Here is a 25917-nt window from a genome sequence, read left to right as displayed (position 1 = left end):
GGTTAGTAAGCTCAGGGCCTTATACAGGGAGGCCGGGCTGAAAAGAGACTAGCCTGCAGATGTAAGAAATTGTTAACAACAAACAAAACTGTGAGCGGCTCACTGTGCTCATTCTGTATTCCCCAAGACAGTGTTGGATCAACCCTTGGGTCAGGAAGGAGGGTGGGGCAGAGGCCTGTTAGCATCTGCACGTGGAGGTTCTATGGAGGTTGTTTGGGGCTTTTAGAACCTCAGCCCTGCACTGAGTCCAGCCAGCCACAGAGCCCAGCGCGCCCCATGCCCCGCTGGCGCGTGGTGGGTGCCACATCGGCAGCCCCAGACTTGGGAAGAGGAAGAGGCAAAAAGAAAGCTGGTTGGAAAGAAGGAATTGAAGAAACGTTAGAAACCAAAACTAATAAGACGGGTCAGCGATAAACACAGCACCCAGTCCTTTGACCCCCCCCCCCCCCAGCTCCTTCAAATCCTCTTATAGTAAACTATAAGAAATGTTATAAGGGAGGCGTGTATGGCACCAGGAGAAGGTAGAGCAGAGCCTAAGAAACCCACAGGCCTTTCCGGGGGTGAAACTCAGTTGCCTGACAGGATTCACCTGAGAAGGCATGGGGGGAGCGTCCTGGGGAAGGGACAGCCTGTGCCCAGGCCCCGCAGCAGGGAGGAGCCTGGTGCCTCCGGGGCTGGAAGAGGCCAGAGGGCAGAGGAGCCAGGGCAGAAGTGAGCTGTGCGGAGAGGCTGGAGAGGCAGGTGTAAGATGCAGCGCTCGAAAGAATTAGAAGGCCCTGCAGTGCTTTAAGCAACGGAGGGCCTGCAGGGCCGCTGTGTGATGCTAACGCAACCAGCACCTGCAGCCCTGCCTGTGTCAGGCTCTGCCCCGAATGAGCACGGCGATGCCGGTGCCTTGCCGGCATTGCCTTGCTCGGCGCTCACAACAGCTCCAGGCGCTAAGTCACTACTTTGACCCCCATTTTAAAGATCAGGAAAATGAGGCACAAAGAGGTGAGGAACTTGTCCAAGTTTCAGATAAAGCAAGTGGCAGACCTGCGTTCAAACCTGGTCAGTTTGGTTCCGAGGCTGCCTCCTGAACCTGCAACAAATCCAATTAGCTCTAGTGAAGGGAATGATTGCAGAGAGGCAAGAAAGACACATCCTAATTGTCCCTCACCACCTCCTGCTCACACCACACAGGCAACCCACTGTCCAGGCCAGCACTCTGCCAGGGTCACCTGCTGGCTGGTGACTCTGTGACACAAGGTCTACATGCGGCTGTGCACACACCCATGCAGGTGTTTGAGGACAGACGGTGGGAAGGCTGAGGACCTGAGCCCAGAGAGGAAGTGCAAGCAGAGCCTAATGTCGGGAGGTGGGTGACAGACACGGAAGGAAGGGGAGGAGAGAGCACCACACAGACTCACTGGCCACTGACTTCTCTCCATAACCCAGGGGTCAGAAACAGTGGTGACTTGTCCAAGCCACAGAGCTGATGCCAGCGGATCAGGGACCTGCATCCTGGGCGGCCAGCAGGGAGGAAAGGGGTGTGAGGACGGGGTGAGCAGCGGGTGCTCCCGGTTCATCACACCTGTCCTGATGCCTCCCGGACGGAGTTCCACCCAGCCTTGCCCTCCCGCCGGCCTCCCTCACCCAGGGCTCCCCATACTCCTCTCCATTCTGACCCTGGGGCTTCAGATCCAAGCCATGGACGCCTCCCACTCACCATCTGTAGCTACTTTTCCATGGACTGTTTCTCAGGTCATGAGTTACCAGCCACCTGCCACCAACACTGAGACCAGGCGTCAGCCAGGAGCCTCCTCTCCCTTCCTATCCTGTTCCTCCCCATTAAGAACTGAGTCCCAGCCCCCCAACGCCTGTGAATCATTCCTGTCACTTGAATCTCAATGTTGCTGCCCTCAGGTCTCCATGTGAATCACTCATGAGTCCCTGCGCTGGTCTGCTGCTTCCTGTCTCACACTCCATCCAGCCATGAAATTGCATGGCCCCAGCATTCTCAAATCCAAACCCGCACCAGCATCGCCTGGACCTGTTAGAATGCAAATCGCTGGCCCCTCCAGAGTGCCCACCTCAGTGGGTCTGGATGGAGCTGGAACGGAACGTGGGTTTCTGGCGCATCCCAGGGCTGCAGCTGGTCCCAGACCACACCTGGACAGCCACTGCTCTGGGGTCTACTTCTACGCCACAGATCTGACCACCTCATTCCTGCCCACGAACACCAGTGGCTCTGGCTGCTTGTAGCGTACAGCCCACACTCCTCACAGCCACCTCACAGCCTGGCCTGGGGCTGCCTTTCCAGCATCACCTCCTGCTACTGACTTCCCTCCACCTGTGACGGGGCCACATGGCCCGGGCATGTTCCTTAAGCCTGTCAGGTATTTCAGACTCCGGGTCTGTCCCCACAGTTCCCTCTGCCTGTAACTCTCTCCCCTCGGTGCCTATCAGTTCCCGCGGGGCCATCAGGGCCCCCTCACTGGTAATTCCCTCAGAGGCTTCAAGGACATGAGATCCACATGGACTTCGATGTCAGGCAGGTTGGCTTTGAATTCCAGATCAATCGCTTCTTAGTTGTATGACCTGAGTTAGCCTTTCTGGTAAGCTGATGTCAACCTCAGCCTCTTCGTGATGAAATGTGAGCAACAATATTCACCTCACCCGCTGTTGGGAAGGAAACGGCGCATGATAAATGCTGGGCGGTGCTCAGCCCTCGATACACAAGAGCTGTGCGTGTTGTGAGCTTTGCGCCAACGCTGCCCGCTTCCCTGGAGTGGAACCACTTCTATTTTTCTCTATGTTCCCATGAAGTTTGTAAGTGACTCCATTTTGCATGTACTACAGGCTGTGGCCTCATTATTTTATACACTGCGCTTCATTCAGAGCACAGGTGGCCATCAGCTGAATTATAAAAATCGGTCCTTCCAGGAGCCTCAGTGGGCACATGGCTTGGCAAACATAGGCTTCTTTTTTAAAATATATTTTATTGATTTTTTTACAGAGAGGAAGGGAGAGGGATAGAGAGTAAGAAACATCGATGAGAGAGATCGACCAGCTGCTTCCTGCACGCCCCCCAGTGGGGATGTGCCCGCAACCAAGGTACATGCCCTTGACCGGAATCGAACCTGGGACCCTTGAGTCCGCAGGCCGACGCTCTATCCTCTGAGCCAAACCGGTTCGGCAATAAGCCTCTTTGTAGGAAGAAAATCTACAGGTGGACACAGCCTCCGCACAGCACGTGCTTGGCGAGCAGGGTGGTCTTGCCCGTCACCCGTGCCCAACAGACAACCCGCCCAGCAGTCCTCGGAGGGCCATGCACAGAGACCGTGAGTGCAGGGGAGTAGCCGCTATTCCTCTCAACCTTGAGCCCAGTGACGCTGAATCCATGCATCGGCCGAGGACAGAAAACATGTCCAAGGGGCTAGTAGGACCCTGGCTTCAGGGTCGGGATAGGACCCTCACTCCTGGAGGTCAGGGAGGAAGGGCCAAGGCTGTGTGTGTGTGTGTGTGTGTGTGTGTGTGTGTGTGTGGCGGGGTGGGGGATCCAGGCTCTGACTTGCTGAGACCAGGCAGCAGCGAGCCGCCTTGGGGCTCCAGACAGTCCTTCGGACTCAGACAGAGCCTGGTGTTGGCTGAGGTGCAGGTGCTGCCTCACCTCGGGTTCAGCGCTCTGTGTCTACACACCTGGCCGCCACCCACAGTGCGATGGAGCAGGAAGGCTGCCAGGAGGTCTGACCTGGGAGAAAAGCAGCATTCCCTTTCCTTCGAGCGAGGAATGGCCAGGGAGTCTCCCAAACAGCCAGGCTCCCTGCCCCGCCCCCCCCGGCCCCGCCCCAGGGAGCGGCTGCCGGCTCCTCCTTCGGCCTCTGTCCCTCCTGTTGACTGGTCAGTCCGGCACCTGCCAGCCTCTCTGGGAGCAAGTCCCCCCGCCTCCCGACCTGCTCCCTGGGCTGCAGTGCAGCGGGCAGTTCCCAGTTCTCTGCACAAGCCTTGCTGTGCACCCAGCTGGGCCCACACGGCCAGAAAGACGCCTCAGCACCCCCTCAGCTCTTGACCCCTTCCCACTCCAGCCTGCACAGAACCCACAACACTTTGTCGAGGATAGCTTATTTAATGCCCCAACTAAAATGTAAACCTTAAAGACGAGGATTTTAAAAATGCATCTTATATACCAAGTTTGGTACAGGTAAAGGGTTAAAATCATATTAACCAGGGAGAGCATATGCATGTATGCAGAGTCTATGGACACAGACAATAGTGTGGTGAAGGCCTGGGAGGGATGGGTGTGGAGTGGAGGGGTCAATGGGAAAAAACACATAAAACAAAAGGGACATCTGTAACACTTTCAACAATACAGATAAACTTTAAAAAATCATATTAATTTGCTAGATAAAGGGAAGGGAGTAAAGAAAGAAGAAAAGAAAGCAGGGGTGGAAGGGAGGGAGATGTGAGGTGAGGGAGGAGACGAGGCAGGAGGGGGAGGGCTGGACCCAGGTGGCCTTCCTTGGAGACATCACAGGCCAGCGGAGGCCCAGTGCTGCACAGGAAGCATGCGGGCTCTGAGTTCAAATCCCAGCGCAGCCTCATGCAGATGGTGAGTTCAGACCAGTTGGTCCAGAACTCTGAGCTCAGGTGGCGCATTTTGAAAGCGGGGATAACACGTAGCTGAGAGGCATGTGTAAGAGGATTGGAGAGAGGGACGGGGAGCACGTGGCACATGGACATCGGCTGGCGGGCTGCAGGGCTGCCTTCCCAGGGGCTCCTTCTGCCCTTGGAAAGCAGAGAGTGCAGAGCTGGTGAGATTGCATTGGGGTGCCCATCACCCACCCTGACCGTAAAAGTCAGTTATGAAAATATGGGCCCTGCATGAATAATGACTTGACTAATTTTTTTCAGATGTTAATAGTGTGTACCAAGAAAACAAGAGATTTCCCCCTGAAAAGACTTTGTTGTTGTTTTTCAAATTACTTTAAAATTTATTTTAGAGAGAGGAAGGGTAGAGAGAGAGAGAAAGACATCGATCAGCTGTTTCTCATGTGGCCCTACCGGGGATCAAACATGCAATCTCTGGCTGTAGGTATGATGCTGCATCCAGCTAAGCCACCCGGCCAGGGGCTGGAAGAACTTTCCATATTCTTGCTCTAACCCAGGGGTCCTCAAACTATGGCCCGCGGGCCACATGCAAATACAAATATTGTATTTGTTCCCGTTCTGTTTTTTTACTTCAAAATAAGATATGTGCAGTGTGCATAGGAATGTGTTCATAGTTTTTTTAAAACTATAGCCCGGCCCTCCAACGGTCTGAGGGACAGTGAACTGGCCCCCAGTTTAAAAAGTTTGAGGACCCCTGCTCTAACCTAACAGATGACGGATATTCTATGATGCTCACCTGAGTTTTAATCCACATTCACTCTGAAAATCCTGGGCTTGTAAGCCTGACCAAGTGCACCTTGGCCTGGGTCTGTAGGAGCTTTAGCAAAGGCAGAAAATGACACAATGTGCAGCAACGGTGCCTGTGACTGATCCTCTGACACTGATCCTTCCCCGTGATTTACTTACTTATTTATTTTTAAATATTTAATGCTGGGAGTATTACAGATGCCCCCCTTTCCCCCATTGTCCCTCTCCACCCGGTTCATGTCCCGCCCCAGGCCTTCGCCACCCTATGGTCTGGGTCCATGGATAATGCGTGTGTGCATATCAGTTCTTTGGTTGATCTCTTCCTGTTCCCCTCCCCCCTTCCCTCTGAGATGTCAGTGTGTTCCATGCTCCCATGCCTCTGGTTCTATTTTATTCATCAGTTTATTTTGTTCATTTATTTTGATTTTTAGATTCAATTATTGATTATTAATGCATTTTTTTGCCATTTTATTGTTCATTTTTTAAAAATCTTTTTTTTCTCTCAAAGAATACCCATCAACATTTCATGTAATACTGGTTTGGTGTCGGTGAATTCCTTTAGCTTTTTCTTATCTGGGAAGCTCTTTATCTAACCTTCAATTCTAAATGACAGTTTTGCTGGGTAGAGTAATCTTGGTTGTAGGTTCTTGCTATTCATCACTTTGAGTATTTCTTGCCACTCCCTCCTGGCCTGCAAAGTTTCTGTGGAGAAATCAGCCAACAGTCGTATGGGCACTCCCTTGTAGGTAATTAATTGCTTTTCTCTTGCTGCTTTTAAGATTCTTTCTTTGTATTTAACCCTTGGCATTTTAATTATGATGTGTCTTGGTGTGGGCCTCTTTGGGTTCCTCTTGTTTGGAACTCTCTGTGCTTCCTGGACTTGTAAGTCTATTTCTTTCACCAGGTAGCGGAAGTTTTCTGTCATTATTTCTTCAAATAGGCTTTCAATGTCTTGCTCTCACTTCGTCTGGTACCCCCATGATGTGATGTTGTCACATTTGAAGTTGTCCCAATTGGCTCCTTATACTATCTTCATATTTTTGGATTTTTTTTCTTTTTGTTCTTCTGATTGGGTATTTTTTGCTTCCTCATATTCCAAATCATTGACCTGATTGTTGATTCCCTATAAATTATTATTTATTTCAGTTAGTGTATCATTCATTTCTGTCTGATCCTTTTTCCTGTGTTTGATGTTCTCACTAAGTCCCTTGAGGGTCTCATTAAGTTTCATGAGCTTCCTTATAACCATTGTTTTGAACTCTGTATCTAACAGTTGGCTTGCTTTCACTTCATTTAGTTCTTTTTCTGGAGATTTCGTCTGTTCTTTCATGTGTGCCATGTTTCTTTGTCTCCACATTTTGTCTGCTTCCCTGCATTTGTTTCTGTGTATTAGGTAGAGCTGCTATGTCTCCTGGAATTGGTAGAGTGGCCTTGTATAGTAGGTGTCCTTTAGGGACCAGTGGTTCAGCCACCCCAGTCATAGGAGCTGGGCCTTCTAGGTGAGCCCCTGTGAGGGCTGTGTGCACTATCTTGTTGTAGTTGAGCCTTGATTGCTGTTGGCATCACTGGGAGGGATTGACCCCAAGGCCAATTGGCTGGGAGGACCAGCGGCAACTACAGTGGAAGAGCTGCTGTGCAGGAGCCCCTCTATGGAGCAGGACTTGCTTCAATGACACTTTGGAGCTCACTGAGTCTGTCCCTTAAGTGTGTGATTTGTGGATGTGTAGAGTTGTAATATGGTGTGCTCTGAAGCTGTCCACAGGGTGCATTGCCTCTGTGGCCTCCCAGGAGGTTGCAAAGTCAGTCACTGCCTGTGCCTTGCCTGGGGCCACTTGGTAGGAGCTACAGAGGGATCTGCAGATGGCTGCTACTTGTGTTGGGCTTTGGGAGGTAGAGGGCATACTGACACCAGCTACTGCTTATTTGAGAGATTTTAGGTAGGAAAGTCTGAATCCTGAGCCAGGATAGGCCATTCATATGGAAAAGCTGCTGCAAACAGCTTGGGTGGGATTGAAAATTGGGTGGGGCAGGATCTCAGAGAATCACCAGGGGAGTAAGTCCAAGTAAGTCCCTGTGAGGGTTCTTTAAGAGGAACTGCCTGGGTCTCCAGTAGCTTCTGTGTCACTTAGCCACAGTTCCCAATGATTTTTGCAGCTTAAAGTTTCGGGGGCTTCTCTTCCCAGCACTGGGCTGGGGTCCTGGTGTGGAGCTAGCTAGGACCTTTTGCTCCTCATGGGAGGCCTCTGCAACCTAGATATTCCTCCAGATTAAAAACATGCCACACATGAGTGTTGGGCTAGCCCAGTGGTCAGCAAACTCATTAGTCAACAGAGCCAAATATCAACAGTGCTTCTTCAAAATAGACTCGCCCAGGCCAAAAACCGACTTCTGCGCAGGGGCCACAAAGTTTCAATCACACTGTACGTGCGCCCACACGTGGTATTTTGTGGAAGAGTCACACTCAAGGGGCCAAAGAGCCACATGTGGCTCGCGAGCCCCAGTTTGCCAACCACGGGACTAGCCCATTTGGTGCCTCTGCCCCTCCTAGAAGTCTCTATGTGCTTTCTTCTTTACTTCTCTAGTTGTAGGACTTCCATTCAGCCAGATTTCATGCAGCTTTGAATGAGGGTTGCTCTGTATTTTAGTTATAATTTTGATGTGGTTGTGGGAGGTGGTGAGTACCAGCATTTATTTATGCTACCATCTTGGTTCTCCAGCCCACTCCCCTGTGATCTAACCATCTCTCCCCAGCAGCACCTCTCAAGGTCAAAGTCAGTTGATGTTGGTGTGTTTCACTTTCCTGAGACCTGTCCCAGCCCTGCCAGGGGGTGCTTATGAGCAATAAAATAATCAGAACAACCAAAGAACACCTGGACTATCCAAAAACGGAACCCTTTGATTCATGTGAATTGGTCCAAGCCTCCCTTACCTGTTACAGGTGCTGGACTAGGAAAGCATCACGGTTTTAAATAGTCACCAGTGATTCTCACCAGGGCCAGCTCAGTAAAGATTTGTGCAATGAACAGAGAAATAAATGAAAAAAAATGACTGACTGACTGACTGTATTAGTGGAGGGTTTATAAGCACACAGCACAGCTTTCTGTCCTTCCATCTCCCTCCCAGCCCACCCCCAGTCCAATCACCTGTTCATTCCTTACCCTCGTGATCAGCTCCCCGACCATTCCTGTCCAGGTGCCATTGGCCTCGGGAACGCCATACACGCCATCCCCAACCAGGCGGATCCTGTAGTTGAACCGGAGGATCTCTGCTAGCTCTTTGAGCATGTCCACACAGAAGCCCTCGTAGCGGTCATTGCCTTCCATCTCCTGGTGATTCCCCTTCAGCATTAAATATGGGTTTTCCTGCAGCAAAACTGGGCAGCTGTCATTCTCATCTCAGCCCTGGTGCCTAAGTACATGAGACAGGACCCGGGGCACAGGAGGTTCGGGAGGCGATGGGGAGATGAAGGGAAGTGGACTAGGTGACAGGCTACCTTGGAGGTGGTGACTAGCTCCCCTCCTCCGAATTCAAGGCACTTATCTTACCAGGAACAAACAAGAGTCCCACTGCAGAGTGTCAAGCTGAAGGCCTTCTGCCTTATGTAAGGTCATTGCCTGACCCCACCCCCCTCCATCCCTTGTCTGTTTGTTTGTTTATTCTGCACGGACCTATCACTGAGCAACAAGAGATACAAGGATGCTGAGAAGACAGCAGGCCAGGTAAGAACCTGTGCTGAGCACCTGCCGCCACGGGGGAGCTGGTCCAGCCAGGAGTGTTGGGGAAGAGGGATAGGGCCTCTGGAAAGCTCCGTGGAGGAGGTGGGGCGTGAGCTGGGTCTGGAGGATGACAGAACACTGACTGATGGAAGGGTGTGGATGGCAGGCCCCAGGGGCGTGATCAAGGGCATGTCCTGAGTGAGGCCATGCAGGGGCGTTCAGCATGGGAGCGAGGGGCCAGAGAAGAAATGGAGGAAGATGAATTAAGGCCAGCAGAGCCTGGATGCCAGCACAAGGTGACTGTACACCACACATATAGTAGGGAAGCATTAACAGTTTTAAAGACTTAAGATATAAGTGTAGAATATTGAGTAGCAAGGGACAGAATGTCTGGGGGTAAGAACAGACACTCCCTAATATGAAATACTGAGCCCTGAGCCATAGTTTGACTCGGGTGGGACACAGAGAGGGTCAGGTGTGGTGACAGCCTGGGTGTCAGGCACACAAGGGTGGGGCCCTCAGACCCTTGGAGCCTGGGAAGATGACTGAGGGTGGCTTCTCACGGCCAGGGATGATTTGGAAGGAAAAGGATTTGGAACATGTTGAATCTGTTTAAAATGTGGAGTAAGGGCAAGGTTGGGGCCGAGGTTGGGAGACTCTTGTAGCAGCAATGGCTGATGGTCCAGAATCTGTGAGGCCACTGAGAGGAAGAAGCCAGGAAGGACAGAGAGGGGTAAGCAGACCTCATGGAGGCAGTGATGTTAGGGGAGTGGGGGAGCCACAGAACACAGAAGAGCGTCCAGAAGAGCTGAGGGTCAGAAAGCCAAGGGCCCATCAGTCACGAAGGGAAGTCTCAGGCAGATGCCCACACAGACAGGCAGGCTCTGAGAGGCAGCCTTGCGCAGCAGAGTGGGGAGGCGGGGCGGCACCCACAGGACTGGAGGGAATGCGCCTGCACAGGAGTGAGCAGCTGCGAAGCTGGGAGAGAAAAGCTGCCGGCAGAGCATCCCCAACCCCCAGGCGCGTCTCTCTGAGCTTCAGCTCCTCATCTGCACACCCGGTGGGAGGGTGCCCAGGGCCCATAAGCCCAGGAGGTGTGGCTCTGTGAGTTGGTGGCAGTGAGAGGGCAGCGCTTGTGTTTCAGGTGGGGCAGCGGGCTCAGGGAGCGGAAGCTGGAGCTGAGATGGGAACTGCTCGCTCTGCCCTTTGCTCGGTGTTCCCTCTGCCAGGACGTCTCCTCCCAGATGACTTGGCTGCCATGTCCGTCCCGTCAGGTGTCTGCTCAGATCTCCCCTCAGAGAGGCTCTGCCCACCTGGGTGTTTACACTGCCCGCCCCAGGCCTGTCTAGTGCGGAGCACCAAGCACACTGCCCAGCACAGGGGTAATAAACGCCCATCGATGAACAAACAGACATGTCCAGTGACACCTGGCTCCCACCAGCTGCAGGGAAAGCTCAGCAGCCTGGCCTTCAAGTCCCTCCACAGCCTGGACCCAGCCTGTGCCTCTGGCATGTAGCTCACCTCCCCCAGGGCTCAGCTCTGGGGAATCCGCCCTTCCCAGCATTTCCAGGCATTGATCATACTCTCTGATTCATTTCTCCCTCCCCCTCCTCGGCCTGGAGCTCATCTTCCATGCCCCTTCTCCTCGGAAGGCTTTGCTGTCTCCCGGATGGCCGGACCCTCTCCCTTTCAACCCGTAGGTGCTTGGTGTGACCTCCTTCCTGGCCCTGGCCCTGGCCCTGCCCGACTCTGCTTGTAGCACATCAAGTCCAGCCCCAGCCGGGCCAGCAGCCCATGAAGGTGGGGATGGAGCCCCGAGCCCCTCAGCATCTCTGAAAGCCTAAGAGAAGCAGCGCATCTGCAGACCTTGCACATCAGCGGCGCGCACGGATCCATCCCGTCTCTGCTTTGGGCTGGACTCTATCAGTGTAGCCACACTGGGTGTGGCCGGGCAGGGAGGTGTGCTGCTGAGCAGTTAACAGGGAACGGGGTGCGGGGGAGAGGAACCACGTAATTGCTGCTTTGTCCATGCAGGTGGTTGCATTGACACATCTTTGAAAACGTGGTCCTCAGGGGGAAGAAGGCTCCCTTGGCTGGGCTGAGCTTGCCTGGCGCCCTCGTTTCGGACCTATCTGAGGACAGGATGGAGTGCCTGGCAAGGGGAGGAGGGTGCAGGGAGGAGGGTGCGGGGAGGAGGGTCTATGGAGGAGGGCGCGGGGATTCTGGAAGGAAACTGAATCATAGAAAAGGCAGCGGCCGGCCCTGCAGGCTGAGCATGTTCTCAGCAGCTGAGCACGAGGACATGGGCCCGGAGCGAGGTGGCTGTTATGAACGAGAAGCAGACAGCCTGGTGGGCTTCTCCCGCCTATGCCTCTAGGTCCCCTGCCCTCGGCCATCACAGCTCCCCGACTGCCTGGAAGGGTGTCCCCATCCATCCCCCTCTCCCAGCTGCTTTGGGACTCATCACACTTCGTTTCCAGGGGAAACAGCAACTGGAGTGAATTGCCCCCCACGCAGGGGGCTGTGACTAGAGCTCCATCCTCCGCACACTGGGGAGCCTGTGAGTGGCTGGACTTGGGGAGCACCCTGGGGCTGCAGCCGGGAGGTGGGGGCACCTGCTTACCAGAATGGTGGTGACGACCAGGGTGGTGTTGAAGAGACTGTTGGACGTGTTGGAGGCGTAGAGGCCGCTGTCCATGCTGAGGCCGTCTGCCACGTGCCACTGGCCAATCTGAGGATACCAAGGAGAAAGGGCTGGGGAGAAAGGGCGGGAGGGGGGGCTGGCAGCTGGCGCCCAGGCCCTGCGGGTGCAGGAGCCAAGAGGGTGGGGCCCTCGCTCCAGGTAAGCCACAGAAGCGGGGAGATGCGGCCTGGCCTGCACAGCCAAGGGGCTAACCTGGGGTATTTTCCATGGGTTGGGGGCCAGAAAAGGGTGAAGAGACCTGAGGGAGGAAGGGAAGAAAGGGGCACAGGCTCAGGAGGGCTGGGAGAACAAACGGAGAAGTAAGTCAGGGATGGCAGGTAGCACAGGGACGGTCTCTCACCAAAGGGAGTGGAACGTGCGGGCTCGCAGGGCTGGAGGCGGGAGTGAGCCACACAGCCTTTGCTCCCTTCGCCTGCAGTCGCTCGCTTCTCTGAGGGAGTCAGGGGGGGCTGGGGAGAGCTGGGACCCCAGGCCTTTAATGTTTGCTGAGGGGCTCCACTAATGAAGGAACCAGAGGAGGGAAGAGCCGGTTCCAGGCCTGGTTGGTTCCTCTGCCAGATGTGACTTAAACCTTTCTGAGTCCCCCTCTCTGCCTATAGATGGAGATGCAGGTTTTCTCTGTCCTCCTCTCGAGCCCGCGTCCTGGAGGCGCCACTTTGCTGCATGTTGTTCAGCAGCCTCGGGAGCGCGGTCGCAGCTGTGCAGCCTCGGAGAAGCGGCTGCACCTCTCTGAGCGCTTCGTCACCTGCCACTGGGACTAATGAGAGAAACTTCACTGGGTGGTGGTGACATTGTATTTAACCCAACATTAATAAATGCAATTTTCTTTTTACTTCCCCCTTGTGTGTGTGTTTGTGTGTGTCTCTGTGTTTGTGTGTGTATGTTTGTGTGTATGTCTGTGTGTACCTCTGTGTGTTTGTGTGTCTCTATGTATGTTTGTGTGTGTGTTTGTGTGTGTCTCTGTGTGTTTGTGTGTCTCTGTGTTTGCGTGTGTATGTTTGTGTGTATGTCTGTGTGTACCTCTGTGTGTTTGTGTGTCTCTATGTATGTTTGTGTGTTTGTGTGTGTGTTTGTGTGTGTTTGTGTGTGTCTCTGTGTGTTTGTGTGTCTCTGTGTTTGCGTGTGTATGTTTGTGTGTATGTCTGTGTGTACCTCTGTGTGTTTGTGTGTCTCTATGTATCTTTGTGTGTGTTTGTGTGTGTGTTTGTGTGTGTTTGTGTGTATGTCTGTGTGTGTCTGTGTGTCTCTGTGTGTTTGTATGTCTCTCTGTGTTTGCATGTGTGTTTGTGTGTATGTCTGTTTGTGTGTATGTTTGTATGTTTGTGTGTCTATGTGTGTGTGTGTCTGTGTTACCAACATATTTCTACTAGCTGGAGCCCCTGGAGAATCATTTCTGTTGCTGAGAGTTGCAGGGGGCAGCCAGGAGAGAGAGGTGCGGCTGGCTAGAACCCAAGGTAATGCCCACCCCCACCTTGCAGGCAGTGCCAGGCCCCAGCAGCAGCTTTCTTGGAAAACCCTTACATTTCCATGGATGCCGTGTGGCTCTGGCCACCTGAGCTGGGCTCAGGGCCCCTCCTGTGAAAGTGTCAGCATCAGTAGAGACCTGTCCCCCCTGGGTCCTCATCTCCACCCGGAGGGGTCGGTGGTGAGTGAGCAGGACCAGCTCCCTGACGTCACCGTCGAGACTGGAGAGGGCCGAGCTTGGACCTCCCTGGACCATCAGCTGGGGACTCCTGCCCACCTCTGGGGTCAGGTAGGAGCCTGGTGGTCTCCACAGGTGCTACTTTCCTCTGCCAAAGAGGAGATGGCCCCGACCTCCTCCCCAGCCCCTGCGAGGGCGCCCCCTGGAGGGCTGAAGGGTCCTGTGCTCCTGTTCACCTGCCCTTCCCAAGACTGTCTCCTGCAGATCCGCACAGGAAACTCGTTTTATAGAGAAAGAAACTGACACCAAACGAGAAGAGCCATCAATGTGAGGTCACCTCCAGGGCTCCAGCATCGACCCCTGTGCTCCCGACCCCAGAGGGCTCTCCCGGAAGCCTTCCTGGCCCCCTGCCCGACCGCTCCCATGCTCTACGCCCCCTTCCCGGCTCCTCCCCGGCTCCTTCCCAGCTCCACCACACACATTTGTTCTGTATCCATCTCCCCAACGGCCTGTGCACTGGCTTACCTATGTTGGTGCCCAGCCCACTGTTCTCATTGTCTCCCCAGCCCCATTGGCATGGTCTTACCTGAGCCACGAGATGGGAACCCCCAGAAGTCAGGGGTACAGTGATTTACCCAGAACCAGAGTCATTTACTGTCCCCACCTTTGGGAATGCAGCAAAGAGACTAACGAGCCCCTAAACGCCAACCGGAAAATTAATCTCACACCCATCCTTCCATTAGTCCCCAAGAAATTAACAACCTCATCAGATCTGGTGAAGCAGCCTGGCAGCTATTACCCCTGCAATCCAGCTGCTGAAAAGCAGTGGGAGGGAAAGTGAGAAACCAGCCAGGTGCCCTGGGGTACAAGCTAATTGCCTCACCCACCAGGCACCGGCCATGCCATGCACATGCCATGGGCCACAAAGTTTCAATCACACTGTACATGCGCGCCCGCACGTGGTATTTTGTGGAAGAGCCACAATCAAGGGGCCAAAGAGCCGCATGTGGCTCATGAGCCGCAGTTTGCCAACCACAGGCCTAGCCGAATGCAAGCTCTTAATTCCAGACCCTCGCTGGCAAGGACCATCTAAAGTTGGACAAACAATAACCCGTGCGCGTCTTTCTTTCTTTCTTCCTTCCTTCCTTTCTTTCTTCCTTCCTTCCTTCCTTCCTTCCTTCCTTCCTTCCTTCCTTCCTTCCTTCCTTCCTTCCTTCCTTCCTTTCTTTTCTTTCTTTCTTTCTTTCTTCTTTCTTCTTTCTTTCTTCTTTCTTTCTTTCTTCTTCTTCTTTTTTTTTTTTTTTATCTCAGATTCAGGTTCAAAGTTGAAGTTCGCATTAGGAAGGATGCACAGACTACGTTGGTGTCTCCTTGAGCACAGACATCTGAGTGACGGTTGGCATAAAGCACTGGGGCTAGCAACCCCAGGCCTGAACCGAGAGGAGTGGGTTTCAGAGTCAGCAGCCCAGGCGTGCACCGCGATGTAAGACTCGCTAAGAAGGCCTGTGATGGGAGCCTCCCTGGTGATCAGCCCCGGCAGGAAGGAATACATGTTTATTGAATTTACACCTAATGTCTCCAATCGTGAAAGTTTAGTTTACGTGGAAGACTGGGGGATGAGTAAGGGCCCAACTTAGCGCTTGAGGGGCTGATTTGGGAACAAAGGGAGTTGCTGATGTTGGTTAAAGGCCTCGTTCTCTTAGTCACCATATTCCCTTAGCACCACATTTGCACGTACACACAGAACGCTGTGGAAACTCTGGGTCAGAGGACAACGACTCTGGCCAGTGCGAAAGTGAGAAGTCCGAAGGAGCCCATGGAAGACACCTCATCAAATGACGGATTCCACCCGCGCTCATTAACGTCAGCTCGCGGGTGTAGGGCAGTGTGTTGTTCAACTAGGATTGCAGCCCATTCATGGGGTGAGAAACCAATTTAGTGGGTCAAGACCTGCATTTTAAAAATGAAATGTATTCCACGAGTAGGTCAGAATGCAGTGCACAGAGCAGGTGGCGCTGTCTCTTAGGTTTGGTTTAGTTATGTGGAGGTTGGGGTGTGTGTGTGTCCTAGATTGTACCTAAATGCAGCTCAGCCTCAAAAGTATGAACATGCCTGGCATAAGGACTTGGACCCCTTCCTGTTATGACTTTATCAGCAGCCTCTAGCAGAGTACCTAGAGCATCCCTGATGCTAAATAAGTACATTTTGGCGTCAATTAACACCCAGTCGCACCTTCAGAGTTGTAACTAAAGGAAAAACCACAAGAAAATTTCACAGGATAATACTTTGGAACAGAAACCGAAGGAAAAGCCTTACATTTGTTCTCTCGTTTACTCTTCCCCCTGCCCCCCCCCCCACCCTGCAAGGAGGCCATGGCTGTCATCCAATTTCAGATGGCAAAACTGAGGCTCGGAAGATTGGATTTTGTGCCCAAAGTTCCACAGTTAGTGCAGATCCACGCACAGGCAGGCCCACTGTGCTGTGCTGCCCCAAATACTGTCATTTCTTGGACTGTGGAGGTTAGCTCAACAGTTAGTAAGCAGTTGAGCTGTTACTGCTCAGCCGTCGGCATTTGCCGTAAGTGACCCTGCTTGAGAGTCCACATTCCTGAAGTCAGCTCTGCTCTTCCTTTGCCTGTGATGTGACATGTATTTATGATGATATTACGTAAAGTTCGAGGAAGGGGCCATGGGCTGCAGTGGCGTTCGAGCTTCTGGACCCAGCTCTGCCGCCAGCCAGCTAAGCCCCAGGCAGCCTCGCCATCTCCCCTCCAGCCGGAGGCACAGTCACCCAGCAAGCATCGTCCAGAAGGGCGCCATCTTGGAGGCCCTTCCTAGCCCCGCCGCTTCGGTCAAGTCTGCCTCCCAGGGACCCGTGCGCACAGTGCCTGGAACTTCCCCTGGGAGCATTCGTCTCACCTGCAGCCTCATAACTATTTGGGTATCATTTGTTTCAAACTGCACCCCCCGCCCCCGCCCACTGTACGAGTACAGCACTTGATACTGATGAGACACTGTCTTGTTCCCATCATATCCCCAGGCCTAGATGGCATCGGCCCTGTCATAGTGATGGCATCAACGCATGCCCTCAGGGCGGTGCCAGGCTTATGGCAGGTGCTCCGTACATATCTGCTGACTTGGATTATGAGATTCCTTTAAGCAAGTCACTTTTTTTTAGGATTCAGTCACCTTAGCTATAAAGGAAGGGTACCTCCCCTTTCAGCTCAAACATGAATTCCTAAAAATGCCTGGAAGTTTACAATGTCTTAGAGACACCAGGAGAGACTAGCAGAGGTCAGCCTGGGAGGGGCATAGAGGCCACAGGCAGGTGGCTGTGGGGCCAGGTTGGAGGCACTGAACACGCAGCCCAGACACGGAGCTGAAATATGGGGCGTCCCTGGAGGGCCCCTCCCACCCGCCACGAACTGCTCTCTGGAGCCCATGGCCGAGGCCCAGCATGTTCCCACTGGAGAGCCCAGTCTTGGTGGGGATACCGTGTTTGGTTAATGTGGACATAAATCCGAAGGTATGAACACATTGCAGGCTTCTTAATTGCACACAGTCATTTACAAATGCAGGGCAGTTTCCATGCCTTTCTGCTCAACATTTCTGCTCAGAAATATTATGCCAGGTGTTATGCCAGGCACCGCTCTGTAAGTGCAGTCCACAAACTGGCGTGGGTTCCAAGGACACAGGGACACTAAGCAGACCAGGCAGAGGAAGGTGTGGGCAGGGGAGCAGAGCCAGGGCAGGGGCTGAGCTTCACTCCCTCCGCCTCAGTGGGAACCTGCCTTCTGCCACCTCCAGCTTTCACCGCATGTCTAGGAAGTGCCATAGCATGGCTTTGAGGGTTACAGAGAGAGAATGGAGAGTAGACCCTTGTGCAAACATGGGTCCACAAATAAGGAGGACAATTGTACTCTGCTTGAATGTTTGGCTTTTGCCAAGATGCCTCCAGACTTCTTGCCCGACCCCCAGCCTCTGGGATGGAAAGTGGGACTTGGTCTGGCCTCCCCACACCCCTTGCCAGAGAGAGCAGCCTGCAGAGCTGTCCCGGGTGCTCTACTGACAGGTGAGCAGCCAGGGCAGGGCTGACCCTCACTCCACCCCAGCGACGCTCACTGGCCTTAACGGACTCTCCGCCGAGCTGGGGTTTCAGCAGTTAAAGCCCCGAGTGGGGCAGTAAAGAGGCTCAGGCCACCTTTCTTTTTGGACAGAAGTGCTGACTTTAATAACTTCTACCCGCATCTCAGCTCCCTCTTTTTTCTCCTTTGGTCAGAAGTCTCCCAGGCTCCTCCTCTGAGGGGGTGGGAGGCGGAGCTGGAGCGAGTGCAGGGGGCGCCCTAAGCGCGAGCCATCCATCATTTCCAGGATGAAGACGTTGCTGTTTCAGGTGCTGAGGAGAAAGTTCACCAGAGAGCTCTGCCAACCACGAGGACGCACTGGGGCCGAGAGCGCCTGCTCCGCTGGCTAAGCTCGCCGGAGAGGAGCTTTGGAAAGAGTTGCATGAATGATGCCACTTGAAGCTCGGAGCAGCAGATGCCAGTTGAACGAATGGCTCTGGGGAAGCACCTGGGCTGAAGGGAGTTGGAGGCGGGCAAGATGCCCAGCAGCCCGTGGGGCAGCCGGACAGCCCTCTGCTGCCCCTGGACGGACGCTGGCGGCAGGTGGAGGTGGCGTGTGCCGGGCCTCACTGCGCTCTAGGAACCTGGGAACTTTCCTGCTGGGTCAGCACCCTGGTCTGAGCAGTGACTCGTCAGGCATGGCCGGGTGGGCTGCAGACTCTCCCGGGAGTGGCCGTGACCGCTGGTCTCGTCTGCACACCCACCCAGAGCCACTGCGAAGTGCAACTGTGCCGCTGTCGTGTTGGGGCGTGGAGGGAGGACAGAGGCCAGGCCTGGAGGAGCGGGAGGGGCCCATCTGGGCGGCCGGCCTCTGGCCTCCTGCAGGCGCTGGCGTGGCAGCAGGAGGGTGTGAGCAGGCACTCAGCCCTGTGCGGCCTCTGCCCTGCCCAGAGCCCAGGGACCCCAGGAGCCCTGTGCACAGAGACAGAGGGACGCCCACAGGCAGCTCCAGGGGAGACGCCACACGACAGGCTGCGCAGGACAACCCTGTGGGCATGGCTGCCCTGTATTCATTTTCTCCTCCCAATGGCTAGGTGACAGGAAGCAGAGCGGAACAGGCGCTGGGAGCTGGGAGCTGCGTCTGCCCAGCACATGCCTCCTCCGCCCCAGCCCCTCGGCCGCTGGGCTTCCTCTCCCCGGGCTGCCCGCCCTCACTCCCGCCTCGGGCCTATGGCCTGCTCCGCGTCATGGGGCTGAGCTATGGCTGCTTCATGGGCTGAGTTCGCCCAGCCTGTTCCAGCGCTCCAGGCCTGAGCTGCCGGGAAGATGCAAGAAGGAGTCCCTCAGCGCTGGCACACGTCCCGGGAGCACGGGCAGGCGCAGGCACAGGGCAGGACAGTCCTTTAAAATGCAGCACATCCAAGCCCCTCCTCTGCCCGAAGCAGGCGCAGTGAAATGCAAGCAGCTACGATTGTTTGCAGGCTGTGTGTGCATCAGCTGCTAGAGCCGGTGACTCTTCCATCGAAGCCCTTAGGCAGCTGGACCCTGTGCTGTGGTAGAGAGGACCAGGCCGCGGGGCCAGGGAGGGCAGGAGACAGCCTCACGTGGGAACTCTGCTCTGACTGTCCTCCTGCAGGGCCAGCGAGCACAGGCTCTCACAGGAGGAGAGAGTCAATAGACTTTTAATTAATAGAGGAGCATTGCTCCTGGAGAAAGGAAGGAAGTGTTAAGGGAGAAATGAATCCATGATTGGAGGGGCCTTCCCCTCTAATTTCAGATCCCAGTAGTCCGTGGGGGGCATGTGAAATCCCCATTGATCTTTAGGACAAAGCCAGGGCCCAGGCCAGGGGTCTTGCAGCCTGCAGTCCCTATGCCTCTGATCTGAGAATGGACCATAGTCTCTGCTCTGCTGTCAGCTCTCTGCACCACCCCCTCTCCTGGCTCCTTAATTAAGAGAAATGCATGTGTCTTCTCAATGTCTTTCCAAGCAGCCCCTCAACAACCTCCCTCCCCCCTCCAAGAACCTGCCACCTCAGCATTTCCCCATTAAAGCCAAGCCCCTGCCATGGTTCTCAGGGCAAGGGGCGCACCCAGCAGCTCCCCACGCGCCCACCTCACCAGGTCTGCCCTCCTGGGTGCTGAGCCAGGTCTGCAAAAGCAGCTCAAAGGGTCTGCATATTCATGGTGAACTCCTTTCCCAAACTGAAAATGTATGAGGCAAACTAAGAAAAGAATCCCATTTACAACTGCATGAAAAATAGATACCTAGGAATAAATCTAACCGATGAGGTAAAAGACTTGTAACTTGGAAAGTGTAAGACATTGAAGAAAGAAACTGGGCATGCAAATAAATGGAAGCACATACCAGCCCATGGATAGAAAGAATTAACACCATTAAAAGCAATCTATAACTTCAATGCAATTCCTATAAAAAAACAACAATGGTGTTTCCCACAGAACTAGAAGAAATAATCCAAAAATTTTTATGAAACCACAAAAGACCCCGAATAGTCACAACTATCTTGAGAAAGAAGAATAAAGTTGGAAGGATCACAATACTGGATATCAAACTGTACCACAAGGCTTTGGTAATCAAAACAGCCTGGTACTGATATAAAAAGAGGCACAGATCAATGGAACAGCATAGAGAGCCCAGAAATAAACCAATACCTTTATGGTCAATTAATTTATGACAGAGGGGGCAAGAACATACACTGCAATAAAGACAGTCTCTTCAATAAACGTGTTGGGAAAATTTAACAGATACATGCAAAAGACAATGAAACTAGACCACCTTCTTACACCACACACAAGAATAAACTCCAAATGGATTAAATACTTAAATATAAAACTTAAAACCATAAAACTTCTAGAAAAAAAACATAGGCAATAAAATTTCTTAGCAATATTTTTTTTTCTGATATATTTCCTTGGGCAAGGGAAACAAAAGAAAAAAATAAGCAAATGGGACTACATCAAACTAAAAACATACAACTCAACACCAAAATACCAAACAATTCAATTTAAAAATGGCCAGACATGGACACTTCTCCAAAGAGGACATACAGATGGCCAATAGCCATATAAAAAGATGGTCAATATCACAAATCATCAGAGACGTGAAAATTAAAACCACAAGGAGATATCACCTCACACCTGCCAGAACGGCTGTCGTTAATAAATCCACAAACAACAAGTGCTGGTGCGGATGTGGAGGAGGGAACCCTCGTGCAGCTGGTAGGATGGCAAACTGGTGCACTCACTGTGGGAACAGTGTGGAGGCTCCTCAAAAATTAAAACGGAGCTGCCTGTAATTCAGGACTCCACTTCTGGCTGTCGATCCAAAGAAACCCCAAACACTAATTTGAAAGAATATATGCACCCCTGTGTTCACTGCTGCATTTTTTACAATGACCAAGATACGAAAGCAGCCCAAGTGCCCTCACTAGACGAGTGGATGTAAAAATAGGTACATATGTACAAGGGAACATTACGCAGCCGTGAAAGCAATGGATCCTATCATCTGTGACAACATGGATGGACCCAGAGATGATGGTGAAAGTAAAATGAGCCGTTAGACAAAGTCAAATGCCACATGATCTCACGTATTTGTGAAATCTGAAGAGCAAAATAAACAAACAAAATAGAAACAGACTCAGAAGATATAGACAACAGACTGAGGGCTGCCAGAGGGGAGGGAGGCTGGGGATGGGTGAAAAGGTGAAGGAGCTCTGACCGGTTTGGCTCAGTGGATAGAGTGTTGGCCTGCGGACTGAAGGGTCCCAGGTTCAATTCCGGTCAAGGGCATGTACCTGGGTTGCGGGCACATCCCCAGTAGGGTGTGTGCAGGAGGCAGCTGATGGATGTTTCTCTCTCATCGATGTTTCTTACTCTCTATCCTTCTCCCTTCCTCTCTGTAAAAAATCAATAAAATATTTTTAAAAAATAAAAGAAAAGATGAAGGAATGAAATACAAATTGGTAGTTGCAATGGGCCTGGGCTGCAAAGGGCGTGGGGTCTGTAATGCTGTGATAACTGTGTGTGGTGCCAGGTGGTGCCTTCAATACCGGGGGAACTTCGTAAAGTGTATGATTGTCTAACCAGCTGCTGTGCACCTGAAACTAATACACAATATCACCCACTGTCAGCTGTAATTGCAAAAGGAAATGCACTGGACAGCGGCCTCCATGGAGCTGACCTGGGCCCAAAGGCCTCTCGTTAGTGAGATGGGACTGGGCTGTCAGAGGCGCCTAGCAAGAGGGGTTCAGGGGGCGGAGGGCGCTCTCCACACAGAGAATGGCACCTGCTCCCCGTCCCAGGTCGCAGGTAGCAATGCCAGCGCAGCCTCTACCTGACAGGGTGCTGTTGGGGTTCCCTGCTGCTCGTTGCTTCCTTTGTGAAGTGAGGGAAGGTGTCTGGAGCTGGGACCAGGAGGGAGCCCACCAGCACACCCACCACAACTGCTACGCGAGGAACAGAGGTTTCCTGTGTCCCCTCCCAGCTAGAGGCCAGGCCAGCAGGCAGGGCCTTCGCCCCGGGAAGGGCCCATGCGGTGTGGGGCTCCGCCTGGGAGGGTGGAGGAAGCGTAAAGGGAGGCAGGCTGGCCACCAGCAGCAGCGGGGGGTGCGCACTTGAGGAACGGAGCTGAACTCCCTGAAGACGCAGGTGCCCGAGGTCTTGGTTTGCAGGGTCTCACACGAACCTCCCCACCTCTGGCTGAGCTGCACGCAGGTCGTTCCAGGAGACCAGCCCCTGGCAAGCTGAGTCGCCAGCTTTGGAAATGAGATATGGCTCGTTCGTAGCGCTTTTTCCTCTGCCACGTGGCTGGCTCTGCCAACCTCTCCCTTTCCGCAGGAATGGACTTAAACAATCAGAGCTCCAAGGAAGAGGTGACTCAGGCTGGCTCCTGTGAGGAGCTCATGTGCACTACCCTGTGCATTGCAGCAGGGGCAAGGGCAGGCATTCATCGACTCCAAGGCCGAGTTTAGAAGGAATAAAAAATGTGGAGACTAATTCCGGGAACAAGTTAACATGGTTAACGGAAATCTAGTGTCAGGTGGGGAAGGGGGTTGTTCCTCAGCCGTCTCAGTTCTGTGCCATGCTGCTCTGCTGGGAGTGTGGCCCCGAGTTAGGCCTCCTGCTTTAACGGAGGCACCATGGCGAGAGGCTTGCAGGCCGCGGCATTGGGGACGGGACGCAGGCTGGCTGCGATGCTTGCCTTTCCCTCCTGAGCTCCTGAGGGGATCAGGACTCATGTCTCTTGCATTCCCAGCCCTTGGCACAGAGTCGGCACTCAAAACGCCTATGCTAGGTTCCAGGAAGGAAGGAAAATCAGACTCCTTCAAGTGATTGAAGAGCTGGTGAAACCAGCACGCGGGAAACTCGGCTGCTTGGCAGGGCAGGTTGGGGCAGATGTGACGCAGGCAGTGAGACTGGAACGCGCTGGAGGATGGGCCCACGGGAGGCTGCGGCTGTTCCCTCCCTCGGGCAGCTGAGGAGGACAGTCCTGCATGTGCTGGAGAGTTAGACGAGCGGCCTCGAGGGTCCCTCCCGCTGGCCTGGGCCTTGCTGCTGAGGGAGACCAGGCAGCTCCATGCACTCGGTTCTCAGGTCTGAGGCTAACTAGCTCTGTGGAGGTGGGTTCGAGACTTTTGCTCTCTCGGCTTCAGTTTCTTTACCCGCAAGATGGAGAGAATAGCTTGTATGCATGGCTGATAGAAAGACGATAACTTTTCCATACATCTCCACCCCCCTCAGCACAACGCATCATGTAGGAGACACCAACACATGTGAGCTCTTCCTAAGGCTGCGCCAGGGGAGCCCGCTACCTGCCCAGTCACCGGCAAGCGGAAGAGGGCGGCATGCACCCCCAGTTCCTGTCATCCTGGGTGCTGCCAGGCCCCGTGTGGAGCTACACCCGCACGCACGGAGAAAGGCAGGTCCCATGCCCGTGTGCACACAGCGGCCAAGGAAGAGCCGGGATCTGCTTCTGTAGCGGGGATGCCAGACCCCCCTTCCTTTGCCTTCCCTCTCCCCAAAGCTTACTGGGCCCATTAGACCATTTCAGATCCTCAGATGGAAGATGCGCTCATCTCATCGCAGCCCTGACGGAGTCACCTGGGGCTGCTCAGAGGCTCTGAGCCTCAGACCACGTTAAACAAAGGAAACGGGCCTCCCGCTGGACCTCTGTCTTCCTCTCCTCCTTCCGTGTGATTTCCTCCAAGTCAGAAGGGGGTGGTGCTGTTCCTATCCTGTCCACGACATCCGGGGGGGGGGGGCACGGATGGAGACGGGATCTCACACGGGCAGACGCGGAGGACGGAGCTAGAGACATGGAAACGGTACTACTGCCTTCCACACCCCAACAGGCAGAGGGTTCACCCAGGTTCAGACGTGTCACCCAGGATGCTAGCATCTCCCCCCACGGGCTCTGCAGAAGCTCCGGGAGCCCCAAGACGGAAGGCCTCCCCAAACCATCAAGCTGTGACTTACAGCTGGTAGAGAGTAACCTGAACCCTGGAGATGATTCTAAAATTGTGATCCCCCTTAATCGGCCGCCGGCAGGGAACCCGGTATCTGGTTCAGAAGCTCACCAGTCATCACCCAGAGTCCCCGCATGATACTTTCTAAATAATCAAAACGAGCTCCTATAGTTGGTAGCCCAGACAGGAAGAAAAAGCAAAACAAAATCCCAAAGAGAAGACGCCCTGCTAGAGAAAGCCCCCCAGCAGGTCCCTGGGAGTCAGGGGTCCCCCCCCCCCCGGTCCCCCGCTGGCCCATGGCAGGTGGCAGCATAGCAAGAGACCTGAGTAAGAGGCGTGATGTGGTGGCTGAGGGGTGCCGGGAGGGTGAGGCGGGGCAGGAGTGGGAGACGCAAGAGCATGGGCTCCGTGTAGGATGAGCGAAGCAGTCCCAGCTCTGCCTAGAGTCCTGGCTAGTCATTTCCTTGGGCCAAGCTCCTTCCCTCCGGAGCCTCAGTCTCCTCATCTGGGAAATGGGTTTATCCCCTGCAAGGCTGTTCCCCAAGGCACCGTGCCGTGTCGGGTACACACAGATGCTCAAGAGGCGCCGTTTCCCTGTGCCCGGCACCTCTCCTCCCTGCAGCGTCACCGTGGACGGGACTGGGTGAATATCAGAAGCGCTGGCATCCCTCCCATCCAGGGAGGCAAGCACGATGTTCATTCCTCAAACCGTCTCTCCCTCCATCATCACAGGGAAGGACACGTGTGAGGGGCAGGGACGGGGCTGGTGATGGGGGGAGCCCCTGTCCATGCAGCCCTCAGAGCAGTCATCCCACTCACCGAGGCTGAGCAGGTGGAGAGCAGCATCCCAACCACCAGGCTGGTGGAAGAAAAGTGGGGGTACCCTTAGGAGGTCACCATCACCCACTGTCTAATCCAATCAGGAGTGTGCGTCCAGCGCTGGCCGATGGTCAGAAGCGCCTCCTCCCTAACGGCACTCACAGCGGGCCCCTCCCTTTGCCGGGGGCGGGGGGGCGGGGTGAGGGGGGAGGCATTCTGTGCAGAGGCTGCTGCTGACCAGCATCTTCTACCAGGCGTGTCCGGCTCGGCGTGGTCAATGGCCACCTGCACTAATCATCTATCCGGCTGGTGGGTGAGAACATGCAGATTCTTGGAATGCTTCCCGTTTTACTAACTCAGAATCGTGGGGCCTGGGAGTGTGCATTTAAGGGCAAACACCCCTGGTCATGCTTGTGCACCCTGAGGCCTAGCAGCCCCACCTGCACCAACAGTGTGTGCTGCTGGCGGCTGGCGGTGAGTCTGAAAGGCTGACTCCGCAGCCAGAGCCCGAGAACTGCCCCTCTGAGCGGCAGCTGCTGGTGAAGAGGTACTCTGAGCTGCATCAGCTGCCCTTAGAGGGCAGGGTGGGACCAGGGCCATCGGCGATGCTGGATGGAAGGGGAACTGGAGGGGGTCTTCCCAGGAGACCAGCAGGAAGCAGGTGGGAGCCAGAGGAGCTTCCTGCATGGAGGTGGGTCCCACAGGTGGGGTGGGCTGGGGCGGGCTGGGGCGGGGCCTGGCGAAGGCACTGTCCTCCTAAGATCGCTCTCCACCATGACTAGCTTCATGTTCAGGGAGCGCCCTGAGGGCACCACAGGAGGTTAATGGCCCTTTTGTCATCTCAGCCCTCCAGACTATGCTCTCTCTCAGGGCAGGGGCCGGCCTCCCCACCTTCGCTCTCACAGGATCCATAAATGATGTCAGGAAACGAAGGGGCGCCTTGTGAGACTCAGCCTGGTGTCAGGCCGCCTACCAGCCGGCCATCTGGGACGCCAGGAGCGGCAGCAGCTGGGGTTGCTTCACGCTCACACAGCCTGCCCAGAGCGGCGAGGAGCTCACACGGCCAGGACTTGGCTCTTGGCTCTGCCTGGGCC

At 54.2% G+C, this 25917-nt stretch overlaps 1 protein-coding gene across 3 annotated transcripts in view; it reads right to left on the bottom strand.

The window, feature by feature from the left end:
- The window catches only part of GRIK4 (glutamate ionotropic receptor kainate type subunit 4), a 261622-nt gene that overhangs the window by 37764 nt on the left and 197941 nt on the right, over positions 1 to 25917 (bottom strand). For all 3 annotated transcript variants that reach the window (XM_059676626.1, XM_059676628.1, XM_059676627.1), the window contains 2 exons: positions 11737 to 11844; positions 8556 to 8759 (listed from right to left, as the gene is read on the bottom strand). In XM_059676626.1, coding sequence (XP_059532609.1) covers positions 8556 to 8759; positions 11737 to 11844 — 312 coding nt within the window. The remainder of the gene's footprint in view (positions 1 to 8555; positions 8760 to 11736; positions 11845 to 25917) is intronic.

This window comes from Myotis daubentonii, chromosome 19, assembly GCF_963259705.1.
Source record: "Myotis daubentonii chromosome 19, mMyoDau2.1, whole genome shotgun sequence".
Taxonomy (NCBI): Eukaryota; Metazoa; Chordata; class Mammalia; order Chiroptera; family Vespertilionidae; genus Myotis; species Myotis daubentonii.
This window is presented reverse-complemented; position numbering and strand designations above follow the sequence as displayed.